The following is a 15,142-nucleotide window of genomic DNA, read 5'->3' as shown; positions in this document are numbered from 1 at the left end:
AATGAAAATTCTACTATCAATCTTTATCCACAGAGCTCAGAGTTCTACAAAGTCACCACTGAACAATATCAGAAAGCTGCTGAAGAGGTGGAAGCAAAGTTCAAGTAAGTTTTTAATAGTATTATAATTATTTACTCTTCTTGACAAGCTGAAAGTACAACCTTATTGCTTGTTGAACAGAAGATGGTTATGTAGCCCTCTGGAATACTTGGAAGGGTGTTGGATGGGTGAGATGGATCCCTGGAATTCAGATGCAAAGAAAGGGCATTTGATGAAAGCTTGTTGCAACTCAATTTTATGAACTAAGGGAAAATTGAAAGCAATGGTAATAGAATTTTCATTTGGAGTAATATATAAGAGAGATTGCCCTTGTTTATGAAGCTGATGTTAAATTGCTATCACTATTAATAGAAACATAGAAACCATTCACTTTTGTATAATGAAATGATGGGCATGTCCAGATTTGGGTATCCACCTTTCTCATATTTAAGCTGTTTTCATTTCTTCATATGTACCTTGAAAGCATTTAAATCACAGACTTTACCTTGCCCTTGGTAATGAAGGCAATATTAAATTGTTACCTCTGTTAATCCTTGGAATGTTTAAATGAATGTTCTGTAATTGATGGATCAAAGTGTCCATGACCCCTAGCCCTGTACTTTCCCTTTGCTGCCACTTCTCACATTAGGTAAGAACACATCATTCAGAATTTTCCTGAGTGTATAAATAGTTCTATTGTGTAACCCCTGTTAATAGCACATGCATAAATTAGTGAAGCGAAAAAAGGTATTGTGACAGATTTAGTTAAAAGATTGCATTGGGCTCTGACCTCTTTCCTTGCACATGTTTATAAGCATTTGATAGAATGATTAAACCCTAAGGTAGAACATTATTACTTTCTGTTGTAGTGTAATTTATGCGGTAATGGATATTAGTGTTATCTTAATGTTGACTTAAAAAAAAAGATGTTTTTTTAAAGATGGTTTGCGGTTTATTTAAATAGACAAAAACTCCAGTCTTCCTTAGTAAATTATCTCACTAGGGGCAGTTAGGACGAGACTTTCTAAGAATGGGCCACAAATCTCACTCTTAAATATTAATGTGCTATCCTAAGAACTTAGAGATAGAATTGGATGTAGATTTGATTTTAAAAGATACTCTACCTATGTATTTTAAAGTTATGTTTTTTTTATTTTTCTCCGTAGTGATAAAGTAACATTTCTTTAACCTTTTTGTCTCTATACTATAAGAACTTTTGACTTGGCACCCTAAGTATTTCTGCATTGTAGGATGATAACTATACAGATAACTAAAATTTAAGATAAATCAAAGGAGATCAATTCTGACTAGAATGATCTATGAAGTCATCATAAAGAAGATATTTTAGTCGAAGCTTAAAGAAGAATATTGAGTAGGTAGAAAGGAAAGGTATTCAGGAGGAAAATCATGCTCCATTTTGGGTGGATGACACATTAGTTAAGATCAATGGTTTGACTCAGGGAGGCTAGTGCCAGATAAAATTGGAAAGGTCAGTAGGGTCATTCGTTAGCTGTTAGGCTAAAAAGTTGTTCTTCATTTAACAAGAAGTCATTGGAAGGCGTTTGACCAAGTCAGTACCCTGATGTCTGTGCTCCTTTAGGAATGTTAATCTGACTATGTATGTGAGGTTTGATTGGAGGCATGAGAAACAAGAAGCGGAAGTAACAGATGAGAAGTCTCTCTAAGTGAAAGAGAAAAGAAAGAGATAGATGCAAAAAAATCATTGAAAGATTAGGCATGAATTAGTGATTGATGGATGTATTAGCTTGCTAGGGCTGCCGTTACAAAGTACCACAGACTGACTGGCTTACACAACAGACATTTCTTTCCTCACAGTTCCAGAGGCTGGCAATGGAAGATCGAGGTGTCCGCAGGGTTGGTGTCTTCTGAGGCCTCTCTCCTTTGGTTGCAGATGGCCGTCTTCTCCCTGGGTCTTCACATGGTCTTCCTTCTCTGCATCTGTGTCCTAATTTCCTTTTCTTATAAGTCACATTGGATTAGGGCCCACCCTAATGACTTCATTTAATTTAATTACCTTATAAATGACTTAATTACCTCTTTAAAAACCCTCTGTCCCAATACTCTTTCAGAATACTGGGTATTAGGACTTCAACATCTGAATTTTGGGGTGACGCAATATAGCCCATAACGCTTGGATCGAAGGGGCAAAGGAGAACCAGAAATATGAATGTAGGAGAGTGGAAAATTGGTAGAAACTTGATTTTATATATAGAGAGAAATCTGGTTTTAGATGAGAAGAATCTCTTGTCTGAAGTCTTGCCCAGTTGCCATGTCATTCAGGCTGGGCTAGCCTACTGGAGAGTGAGAGGCTACGTGGAGCACAAAAACAAATGTCACAATGACTTACCTTCTTCAACACAGCATGAACCTGTACCTTAGACTTAGTTTTAATGAGAGCCTCAGAAGCATCATTCTCTTATCTTTTTAAGATATTCTTTATTAGATCCTACTCATCTGGTATAGTAAAGAATTTGGTTCTCAAAGAGAAGTCTGGCCTTTGGATCCAGCTCTTGGGAGATGACGTCTAAGCCCTTGGAATTTCCGAGTGATACAAGTGTCATCTTATTCGTGATGGGCCCATTGGGTCCTGCGGTATCAGCCCAACCTCTGGGAAGTAGTGCTAGAGACTGAATTTGACGTGTGGGTAATCAAGCAAGCCTGTGTCTTGAGGCCCCAATGAAACTCTGGCCATGGAAGTCGGGTGAGCCTCTTGTTGATAATCCTCTGTACATATTGTCACACATTGATACCAGGAGGGTAGCACATCCTGAGGACAATGGAAACTTTGCATTGGAACCCTCCCAGACTTTGTCCTGTGTATCTCTTCCTTTGGCTGATTCTCTGCATCATTTTCCATAAGAAGCAGTAACTGAGTTTACTGGCTTTCTGTGACTTCTGTGAGTTCTGTTAGGGAATTATTGATGCGTAGGGTGGTTTGGGGACCCCCTTGAACTTGCAGATAATGTCAGATGTGTGGACAGTCTTGGGGACTCTGCCCTCAGACTTTGCCATTGTGGTAACTCCAGTATAAACAAAAACCCAGGTTTGACACGCAGTGGAGGAATTTCAAGAGCTAGCTTGTCAGAGTGGCTTTCATTATATCATTTTTTTCAGCTGCTACTTGTTAGACTGAACTTCCTAGAATGCTGTAGTTCAGTTTGCAATGAGTTCATTAACTGCACACCTGAGAAGTGATAGTGTTTTGGCTAGAAGAGTTGCTTACCGTCTCAAGGCACGGAGATTACTCAGTGGAACCTTGTTTCTCCTTAGAAATTTGGCCATCTCGGATAATCATGACTGCTTCAATCTTTTGCAAGTTAGTATACGATATTCTTTCCATAGCGTGACAGAGCTGATCTCAGCAGTCCCTCTTAGTAACAAGCTCTGAAGGACTTTGAGGAAGATTTAGTTAATTTTATCTGATGGAAGGATTCATTTGGGTGCATCTTGGTTACAGGAGATGGAAGCTTTTTAAATTGCAATTTCAAGGGCAATATTATACACCTGATAGGGGGTCACACAAAATCACTGTAAAGAGAAAGCAAGCTAAGAGCATTTGAGGCAGCACATGATGAACCCCAGCCACATTGATGCATCCTGCCAGGACGGCTAATGGAATTATTCTAGGGATCCTTAAATATTAACTCACACTTCAGTCCTTCAGTTTAAAATGTTGTCAGTAAACCATTAAAACACCTTAGATTTAATGGAATATTTTTTCCTATTTTATCAACACGCCATTCATTCATAACACTCCTATGTGACATGCCCTGTGCTGAGTTCTAAATACACAGCTGTGAAGGAGATAAGTAGGGTCTTCTATTGCCTTTATCACACGTTGTTATTATCTGTTAAGTAGAGCAACTTATGGTACTGGTTCGTAGTTATATGGTGCTAGGACCGTGTTTTATAGCTCTTGAAAATTACGTTCTGTATTAATCCTTATTTGCCACCATAAAGGTAATTAAACAAAATACTATATTAAATAATGTTGCATTGATAGTGGTTAGCACAGGTCTAGAACAAGGTTAATGCTTAACAGATAATGGGTTTTATTTTTATTATATATGATATATATTGTAATAATGTTATTATGTCCAACTCAAGTTATGAAACTATGCATCATGGGATAAATTTATGTACGTGTTTCCAAACAAAATCTAGATGATGTTAAACCCTCCAGAAAAACGTTAGAATGAGTTCTTATGTTTAGGGAGCTCCCAGCCCAGCTAGGAGCCAGCACACAGAGCACCCATGGCAGCACAGCACAGGAAGGGATGCGTCAGAGCACTACAGACTGGATGCCATGAGGACCCTATTTCTTGGTCAGCATCAGAATCAGATCTCTTTGGGTGGGTTAGAGCCAGTATTCCACACCTACAGAAAGAAAACGTCGTTCCTAGAGTGTTATGTACTCACAAATTGTTTTTAAAATATAAAAACAAATACCAAGCAAATGTAGGGTGAATATCAAAGAAATGTGAAATATTTTAAAGGCAATGTAAACCTGGTGAAGACAATGTAATATCAAACAAACAACAAGCATTTTAAAGACGATTGCTATTTCATTCCCATGCTGTCCTTTAGATAATGAAGTGGCCAGTTTCTGTCTTCCATAAAGGAGAAAATATGTATATGGGAAGTGACGTAGATCTATTGAAAATACTTTTGGAATGCTTTCATGAGAGGTCTGACTTTGCCTTGACTTCAGTTTCTTTGAGAGATGACACACTTGTAAAGGAGTATGATTCTATGAAATCATATATGAAAACTGGTAATTCTGCTTTGTGTGCAAGACTTTAGAAGGGGTTTTCGCTGGTATCCTTGAACGAAGTTGTTGAAACCTGACTTAGAAATTGAGGCTCATGTTAGAGGCCTCATATACAACAACGTATTAAAAGATTAGTTACTCTGTGGAAGAAGTTTAGGTGATTTTAGAGTATCCGAGGAATGCTATGCAAAACTCTTGACAGATAAAATGGATTTTCTAAGTATTACCATATATTCAAAGGTTTTCTTCAATGTAAAATCTTTTAACTTTAAAATGTCCTTGGTTTTATTAGGGTTTCGTTTCTCTTTTGCCCGTGTGATTTTAACAGCTGTAGCAGGAATGAGTCAGTGAAGCCGAGGGTGGTGCGGCACTGCTGTCAGCAGGTGTTTCTCATGCGCTCTGTAATAACGCGTGTGGATCATGGACAGTTTTAAGCAACAGTGTTTAAAGATCCTGCTTAATTGGCTGTAAAATAATTAAATAAGGTTTTGACTGGCAAATTTATAATTCTGTTAGATGCATAAGCCAGTGTGCCTGAATGTCAATGTGACTTCAATTTGGAAATATTAGATTAATAGAACTAATTGTACTGCAGGTACAAAGTTTACTCTGATTAATAGTCTTAAAACTCTTTTGGAAGTTTAGTCAAGTAAATTTATGTTACTTACCTTTCTGCTTAAACTTTTAATTAAAACTTATTTCAAAAGTTCGAGCTATTCAGTTTTGCTGTGCTTCTCTTTCCAGTTTCTCCAAAGTTGAGCTCCTGCAATTTTTCAGTGACTGCAGCTGCCTTATTGAAAACTTGCCTTATCAAAAGGATTAAAATTATATACTGTTGTACATATATTTGTATCTGCAGCTGACAGGTACCCTGCACATCGTCTCTAACACTCATTGATGTCTACTTATAACCTACTTTAGTTCTGCGTGAATGGCTCTGATATACCACATGTACATGATAAATGTTTTATCTCTGATTCGCATTGATCAATTTCTAAATGATCAAATGGTTTATCTCAGTAAGACACTAATTCACATTGATCAAATTCTAAATGACCAAGTTGACTTGGTTTCTGCTGAACACAAATTGTATTAAAACAACATTACTTGAACATGCTGCCTTTTCTAATGCAGGAGTTATGTTACCAGCAGTTACATTATAACTAGAGTTATTGTATTATAAAGATGTCTCCTTTATAATGAAAAGTTTACACAAGAAGAAAAGAATGCGATATTACAGGAAGAACAGGGCTTCGGGCAAGGATTTGGGCTTTTACTAACTAATTAAATTCTGCATTTGTATTGGGCCTTTCTTCCCCCTTTTTTAATTTGAAGGGCTGTGAGCAGGAAATATAGCAGCTGCAGTGGTGACATTTTATTCCCTATGGTCCTTGGAGCCAAGTACCATCTTGATTATTCAGTAAGAGACTTAGTAATTGAAGAGGCAAAATTCTAGACAAGGTAAATATGTCTGTACCTTTTGTGCATAAGCTTGGCTACAATTGCCTATTTAGAAATTCTGGGTTATTTGTTGTTTTCTGTTTTCTAGACATGAGCTCACCTCTGTCAACGTCCACAATATTTCATGAACCCTCTAGAGTTTGTGGATGTGTTGCTGGAGGAAGATTTCAGTTCTGAAACTGAAGAACCATGTTTATAAGCTTAAGAAGATTCTTAGTTATATGGAGCTAATGGCAAATGCGCATTTGGCTAAAACATAGTCTTGGTTTTTTAGAACACCCAGTTCCGCAGGCAGGTTATTTATTACGTCTTTGACTTGTCTCTTCCATCTGTAAAATCTAAATTCTAACTGCCATTCTCTTTAGGGCACTCAAACTGAGAAGGTTTAAAAGTTTAAAAGGAATGAAAAAGTTGTCATTGGTCCTCATCTAAAAATGGACTTGTGTTTTATTCCATTCTAAGGCAGTGGTTGCTGTTTTAGGTATGTTCTAGATGGTGTGTCAGCCCTTTCTGTAGCTCATCAGGGGATATGTAGAGAGTAGTCTGCTCCCTCTCAAGCTATGAATTTGTCTCCCCCGTCCCTGTCCCCACCCCACCAGCAACAAAGTAGTTCCAAGGAAAGTGAGACCTGCTTTGGAACCCCCCAGTGTTTGACAATGTTTCTTATGATGGGCATGTAGAATTGGATTTGTAAAGAAACTTTAGGTGTTTAATGTTTTTCTCCCCTTTAAGAATGGAGTCCTTTTTTTTGTGTGAGGAAGATTGGCCCTGAACTAACATCTGTTGTCAATCTTCCTCTTTTTAATTTTTTTTCTTCTCCCCAAAGCCCCAGCATGTAGTTGTATATCCCAGTTATGAGTCAGTCTAGCTCTTCTATATGGGATGCCTCCACAGCATGGCTTAATGAGCCGTGCATAGGTCCACACCCAGGATCCAAACTGGCGAACTCCAGGCCGCAGAAGCAGAACATGCGAACTTAACCACATGGCCATGGCACCAGGCCCTAGAGTCCTTCTAATCAGATCTGTGTAGATCGTTATTTAGTTTCTTTTTATTCCTTGGGTTGGGTCGTCAGACTTATTCTTCTTAGAGAATAAGTAAATATCAAGAAACAGTAATACCACTTGGGAGTTTGGGTTCCATCTGCATCATTTCTCTACTTCCTGACCGTTCCTCACAACGTTCCGCTCAGTCCAAAGGTGTCCGCAGAAAAGGGCAGGGCAAGATGGCAAAGTTGATTGGAGTGTAGGGCTCAAAAGGGCCAGAGCAGGGGTGTAAACCATAAACAGTATTTTTTTATTTCACAAAAGAGAGTGCAAGCTGCAGCCATTGCATGAACATCTGCAGTTGGTCGCAAGGTCAAGAGGGTCACTGCAGAAAATTCCTCATCACTTCCACATGGTGTGTAAAGGAGCCTCACGTGGTGACACGAGCTGCCGAAGGTACAGCCAGTTAGCCACCTCCTATCATAAATCCGCTGCCTGGAGTTCTCTTCTCTGTCCCAGCCATGTCAGTTGGGGTTTGTCTGGGTTGCTCTGGGCATCTTCTTTCCTTTAATATAATCTGTTTATGTGTTACATGTAAATTATCAAAGCCAGGCTTATTGCAGCCGTTAGGTTTGTGGCCAGAAACTCCTGAATTTGTGATTTGTTCCGTGTGAGATAACAAATCGTTCTCTTTTCCCCTACAGGAACATTAGCATTGAACGTTCTTCCAAATCAATACAATCCATTAAGAATCTAGCATACCCTACATGGTTATATGAAATATTAATTGCACACTATTAGTTAGATAAATGAAGATTCTGCTGAAATGATAGCTTGTTTCTTTCCTTGGATTGTAATACCTTAAATGAGAACATTTTGAGTTCTAGGGTACATGGTATTTTGGAATTTGTTTATTGATCCTTGCTTATTTGAGTCATTAACTAACTGCACAGCTCATAGTTCCCAAAAGATACATCTAACTAGGAGTACTAAGTTTTTCCTCTTGCTGATTCCAGCTAGAGTTCATTTACTTTTTAAAGGATCCAGTTGGAAATAATTTCGTTGATTTTCCTTTGATGTTTTCAAAGATAAGAAAAAATTATTTTGCTTTTTGAGTGCCACTCAGCTCCAGGTAGAAAGCAGTGAAGCTTGTAGGAGGGCCAATTAGAGCTAATTATTGTCTGACTGACCTGCCATGTTTTAAAATGTCCAGGAAGACTTCTAAGAGGTCGATTTTTAATTCTATCCTTGTATCAAAGTTACAAAGTTAACCATCTTAAGTCTTGATCATGGTTAAAAATTGTGTCAAAGAAATTATCTACACCTAAAAATGACAGCTCTTAGGATAGTCTCTGGGAAATTGTATAGGTTCGGCCTTATTGTGGTGTCTGTTTTGTCATTCTGTCGTTTGGTAAGCCTATTCCAAATGCGATCAACCCTCCCTTGCTTTCAGCCAGATAATTAACTTAAAGGTGTATGTAGTTGCCCATTTACTGTGCCTCTGGTCAAACTATGTTACTAAAATTGAAACCAGGACTTTCAGGATACTTGTACTTAAACATGTTTTCTCGTTGCTCGTTTGAGTGTATAATTACCAAATCATCTCTCGTGGTTTCAGTCTAACAAGGATTCCTACTTCTATCTCTTTTGATTTTTCTTAAGACATAAGCAAACAAAGTGGAAAAATTGATAAATTGGATCTTATCATAATTAAAAAGTTCTATTCATCTTAAGACACTATTAAGAAAATTTTTAAAATAGGCAAAAGACTTGAACAGACACTTCAAAGGAAGATAGAAGAATGGCCATTTAGCACATGAAAAGTGCTAATAACATCATTAGTTATCAGGGAAATGACAATTAAAACCATTGGAATGGTGAAAATCAAAAAGATTGACAATACTAATTGTCTGAAAAGATGTGGAGAAACCAGAATTCTCATGCTTTGCTAGTGGCAGTATAAAATGGCAAAGTCACTTTTAAAAAGCTTAGCAGTTTCTTATAAATTTAAATGTACATTTGCTTTATGACCGAGCAGTTCGAGTCTTAGGTACTTACCCAAGAGAAAAGAAAATATACATCCACAAAAGGATTTGTACACATATGTTCATATCAGGTTATTCATAGTAGTCAAAAATTAGAAAAAAATCCCAAATGGTCATCAGTGAGAGAATGGATAAACAAATTATGGTATATTCATAAAGTCAAATACTATTCAGCAGTTAAAAAGCAAATTATTGATACGTGTAATAACATGGATGAATCTCAGAAACATTATGTTAAGCAAAAAGAAGCCAGACACAAAACAGTATCTGTTACGTAATTCCATTTATATGAAGTTCAAAAATAGGAAAAATTAGTCTGTACTGATAGAAATCAGAAGATGGTTGTTGGGGTTAGAGGGGGACATGACAGGAAAGGGACACAAGCCAAGTTTCTGAGGCATTGGGGATATTTGTTTTCTGGGCTATCATTACATAGGTATATACAATTTTTACTACAATATGAACCCTTAAGATCACTGCATTTTTTAAATGTTAATTATATTTAAAACATTCTAAATTCATTGTTAATCAGTTTTTATTATTTACTTTTTGTGAGGTAGATAGGCCCTGAGCTAACATCTGTGCCAATCTTCCTCTCCTTTATGTGGGATACTGCCACGGCATGGCTTGATCAGCAGTGCTAGGTCCATGCCCGGGATCCAAACCTGTGAACCCCGGGCCGCTGAAGCAGAGCACGTGAAGTCAACCACCATGCCACCCAGCTGGCCCTGTTAATTTTAATTAGGAAAAAATGCTCAAAATATTGAAAATACCCAACTTCTAATTGTAATTTGTCCTAAGTAATATAAATTTCTTCAATTTAATTACAGCATTAACTAATTCTATCCATAATTGTATTTTTTCATTAGAATTTGAATCCTTATCTGAAAGTCAGAGCTGTTCATTTAGTATGATTCACTGCTATAGAAATAGGAGTAAACCTTGCGTTATTTATTTATGTAACAATTAACTTTTCTCCCCTTATTAAATTATGTTTGCCTATTTGCTCTCTTCCTTGTTAGCCTAGAGTCTGGTAGATAGGCTTGGTTAAGTTTTGAAAGTTATTTTTGATAAAGAGATTTTGAAGGCGGTGTTTCTAAATGAAGGTGTTCTAGTGGTTAAGATTCAGCACTTTCACTGCTGGCACCCCAGGTTCATTTCTCAGCCAGGGACCCACACCACTCGTCTGTCGGCTGTCATACTGTCGTGGCTGCTATAATACTGAAAGCTATGCCACCAGTATTTCAAATGCCAACAGGGTCACCCATGGTGGACAGGTTTCAGCAGAGCTTCCAGACTAAGACAGACTAGGAAGAAGGACCTGGCCACCCTCTTCTGAAAAAAACTGGCCATGAAAACCCCATGAGTACCAGCAATGCCTTGTCTGATACAGCGCCGGAAGGTGAGAGGATGGCACAAAAAGACCAGGCAGGGCTCCACTCTCCTGTGCACAGGGTCACTAGAGGTCAAAATTGACCTGTTGGCACTAATAAATTTGTAAATGAAACATTTATACAGTTACACTGGTACTTTTTAATGTAATAATCTTCGGCAGCAATTTGTTCATTCTATGTATTGAGTCCTGGCAAAATGCTTGAAAACTTGTAAAAGCTTGCATCTTGGCCCTTCCCTACGTGTTGAAACGAAAGCACACATGTTCCCATGTTAAAGTGTCACCAGGCATCCCCAACTTGCTCACATGGCTGCCTTAAACTATTTTATGTGCTTTCTCATTCAGTGGCCAACCGTTAAATTGCCATGTTCCTTTTGTGAGTATGTATGTCTAAATGCTGGTAATCAACTGTGTCCCTTGAAAATTGATAGATGTGCTCATTAAGGGGAGTTCTTGCTCTTGGCTCCTTTCACAAGTCACCTCAGCTACCATTTCTGGATGAAGCTGGCAAGAAATGCTGTGTGGTGGTACCTCGGGCTTTATACTCCTTTTCAAGGACAGAAACCTCCCTTTTCAGTATGTTAAACATGTTTTGTAGGGATCTTAAAAGAAGTCAGCTATTTGCCAATTACAGTATTAACACAAGAAAGACTAAGGGCTGCTGTTGTGTGGTGGGATTTTTTTTTATGTGCTGCCATTTGCTCTTCATTTTGTTCTCTTGTGCTTCTGAGATTACACAAACACCCATTTATTTGTGAGACACATCCATCTGTGGAGACTCTGAAGTCCACCAGCCTGCCACTGGCATAGATCTCAACAAAGCTGCCTGTGTGAGAGGCACACTCAGCGTGGTTTATGATTGGGATTTTGAAGGTAGCATACACCTGCTTCTGCTTTCAGGATGAAAAATGAATTGCCAATTACTGTAGACGTGTTCAGACACGACACTTCATATGGTAGAAGCTTGCTCAGACTGCTTTATGCTGGACCCCCAACTACGAAACCATCAGTTCTGAAAAAGGGGTGTGTTGGCAAGGAGAAGAGAGAAGGGGATCAATCCTTGATTCGTTACCATTTTCCGTGCTTGTGCAAGCTGTGGGAAGGAGGTCAGTGCCTTTCACCTTTGTTTCCCCAGCAGAGCTCTTGAACAAGATGAAGTGATCAAAGCCGGGTGCCAGCGCATCATCACAGTCTCATTACTTTGCAAGCTGCACGCCCAGATGCTGCTGTTTTCTGCATCAGGCTTCGCTGATTTACATTCATAACACTTCCATTACAGCTCATTTGATACTACTCATAATTAACCAGTTCTTTTCTTTTCATGATAGTGTTTCTCCAATACAAGAGATGCTAATGTAAAGAAGAAAATGACATTACTAGGTATAGAATGCATCTTTCAGACATCCTGGTTGGTTGACAAGAGGCAGGAATCAAATGCTTTGTCACTACTTAGATCATTTGTCGTTTGGGTTTGGTTAGCTGGATGCTGGTTTGGGGGTATTTTTGAAGTCTTTGAATTTGAGATAGTGGATTTTGCCAGCAGACCCATTTCGTCAACTCCCCTATCCTGGAAGTTCTTTTCAATTAGTGGATTCTGACACACTGTCCTCTTTGGTTTCTTCCCCAATGAAGAGCTCAGTGACATATGTCTATTTTGAAAGGTATGAATGTGACAACTTTGCTTTGGAGAACTTTATCATCATTAATATCAGTGCAGCCATCCTTCAAGTTTCTCTTTGCTGCATGCTCTATAGACACTGTAAACACAGAAATATAAGTTTGAGTCGCTGCCGTCAGAGGTCTTGTTGAAGTATAGCTTTTCTGTAGAAGTGTCAAAACCTGATACAGGAATTATAACTTTAGCATTTGTTCAAGAAAAATTGTTGAGAATCTCAGACATTCCAGGTGTTTTTTATAAACTGGAAATACAGAGATGAAGAAGGCCATGATCTTTGCCTTCGAAACCCTTACAATATACATGGGGAGACAGATTAATACAAAAGTGACTAAAATGTGGTAAATGCTGATACAGAGGCACAAACAAAACACTGTAGGAATAAAGAGGGGAATGTGGATTGTGGGAGGAGGTGAATAGCATAAGCTTGGGTCTTCTCACCTTGAGGTGTTCTTAAGGTAAGAAGATAGAGAATTGCTTCCCATGAAGAGGGAATCAAATGCTAGAAATGGTTGGAATGAACATGGGGGGAGGTGTGATGGAATATGAGGCCGTAAAGGAAGATTGCAGTCAGACTCTGAAGGACTTGAAATGCCAGTTTTGAAAGGCTGAATTAATAGAGTGTGAGGATTCAACCAAAAGTTCTACATAACTTAGGAATAATTTTCTCTGTCACCCATTCCTGGTGCCTATAATTCTCACCATTAGAATTATGGCTTTTGAGTTGGTCATTGTTTCTACACATCTTCTATCAAATATGCAAGTATGATATTTGGTGCATAAATATGTGTGCATATTATAATACTCACAATTTGCTGTATCATTAATTATTATTATGTTAACATTATAATATCCATTCAAAAATAAGTACATATTAGCTTACTGTATTAATTATCTCTTAGCAAGTTTCAGGGCCTTGAGAGAATGGGACATAGGAAATAGTAGTTTTGATTGAAAAGATGGGGAAAGGAGAGTTCAGGAAAGGTTTGGTTCATGGAATGCTGTCTGGGGGAATCTTAGAGCATTTTAGCAGAGAGAAAGCCCCAAGGAGATAAGGCACCAAGAGTCAGTGGGCTGGTTCCTCATTTTAGCACGTCCCTGCGGTCCATTTTGTGTGATTGTCTTTGGATCGAAATGGTATAATGGTGAACTTTTAAAAATATTCCTAACCATGATCTCTTTGAATGGTGTCCTAAGAATTCACATGGTACCAACTTCTGCATATTGTTGCAAAGAATGTGTTAGAGGCAAATTGTGTGTGGTTTATTCAGATGTTGTCTATCTGGATGTACAGTTTTTGGTTTATGTCTGTAATTATGATTGTATGCACCCAAGATATATAAAATTAGCTCACATTCTAGGTAAATTTTCTACTGTTAGTCCACCTGAAGATCCTAGTATTATTAAATGAGCTTTTTAAGTATTCTTTCTCCTTCCCATTTGCATTTTGTGATCAATTTTTGCCTTTTGATACCTTCCTGGAGGCTTAGTGTAGGGAAAAGAATATGAAATTAATAAATGGCTATTGGTTTTTTTTAATTATCAAGGTAGTAGTATTTTTTTTGTTAACAAGGCAAATGTAATCTTTTCCTCTTTTCTTCCAGATCATCTCCTTAAAAGTAAAGTGTGTGAAGTTGTAGTTTGATAGTCATCCTTCCACATTTATCTCTATCCACAGAAACATTAATAAACATAGATTTTGTTTTATTTTTACAGAAAATGTGAGATTATACCATATGTATTTTCTGAAACTTACGTTTGTTATGGAAATATCCCCCTTGTCAACACATAATAAATCCAACTCATTCTTTTAAATACCTGCATAGTATTCCTTGGCATTGATCTACCATAGTTTACTGAGCCCACCCCCTACTGACAGGCACTCAGGTTCTGTTTCAAATGATTTTTTTGTTTGGTTTTTGACCAGTAAAAAAAAGGCTGCAGTGAAACAAACTTTTGCTTCCCTAACATAGTTGGGGTTTGAATATGACCAGTCCTCCTGACTATGTGGCATTGGGCCACTTATGTTGGCCTTCTTTTTGCTGATGTAGGAAATGTATATATGACACCTCATGTTGTTGTTATAAGGGGTGATGAATAATGTAGGTAAAATTCCAGGCATATAGTAAGCACTCTCAACCCTACATAGGGTCAGTTTCTGTAGGGATCTTTCGGGGTTTGAGTTGGCACGGCCTAGGTTACTTAACCTTAGAGGTTTTATTGCAGCATGAATCAAAATCTGGCTTTCCAAGCCTCCTTTTTTTTTTAAAGAAAAGGAAAGCACTTTTCGTGAAAATTTTCAGCTTTTTTGACTTGTGTAATTTAAAAATATTACATTTTGGCACAACCTTTGCAGTTTTTGCTGCTCATTCGTAATTCCTTAGAGGTGAATTGAGAAGATTAGTGGTAGAACTTTTTCCATTAACTCTGGGAAAAACTACAGACCAAAAAATTGTCCTTTGGCAGAAATGTCAATCCATACCTCTTTTGGAGCATTTGGAAACTGAAGCACTGAGAAGCTGATTTAATAGAAGAATTGAAAACCAAAATGTATACACATCTTCACCTTTCTAACTGACGACAAGACAGATGAAAAAGATGCTCTCAGAACTTGATGATGCAAAGAAAATAGGATTGTTGATCCAGAGAGTGCATTAAGGCTAGATCTTTAAAAGATTTGAGGGCTAAGCTTTTGGCCACGTTCTTCAGAAAGCTGATCCATTCTTATTAATGATACATCTATTTGTACTT

General features: G+C 37.9%; 1 protein-coding gene across 6 annotated transcripts in view; it reads left to right on the top strand.

Moving 5' to 3' along the window:
• CHCHD3 (coiled-coil-helix-coiled-coil-helix domain containing 3) overlaps positions 1–15,142 on the top strand; it is a 269,997-nt gene that overhangs the window by 214,106 nt on the left and 40,749 nt on the right. For all 6 annotated transcript variants that reach the window (XM_008533744.2, XM_008533745.2, XM_070617730.1 and 3 more), the window contains one exon: positions 34–104. In XM_008533744.2, the coding sequence (XP_008531966.1) occupies positions 34–104 (71 nt within the window). The remainder of the gene's footprint in view (positions 1–33; positions 105–15,142) is intronic.

Source organism: Equus przewalskii, chromosome 4 (genome assembly GCF_037783145.1).
Source record: "Equus przewalskii isolate Varuska chromosome 4, EquPr2, whole genome shotgun sequence".
Classification (NCBI taxonomy): domain Eukaryota; kingdom Metazoa; phylum Chordata; class Mammalia; order Perissodactyla; family Equidae; genus Equus; species Equus przewalskii.
Note: the sequence above shows the minus strand (reverse complement) of the source record. Positions and strands in the feature narration are given on the sequence as shown.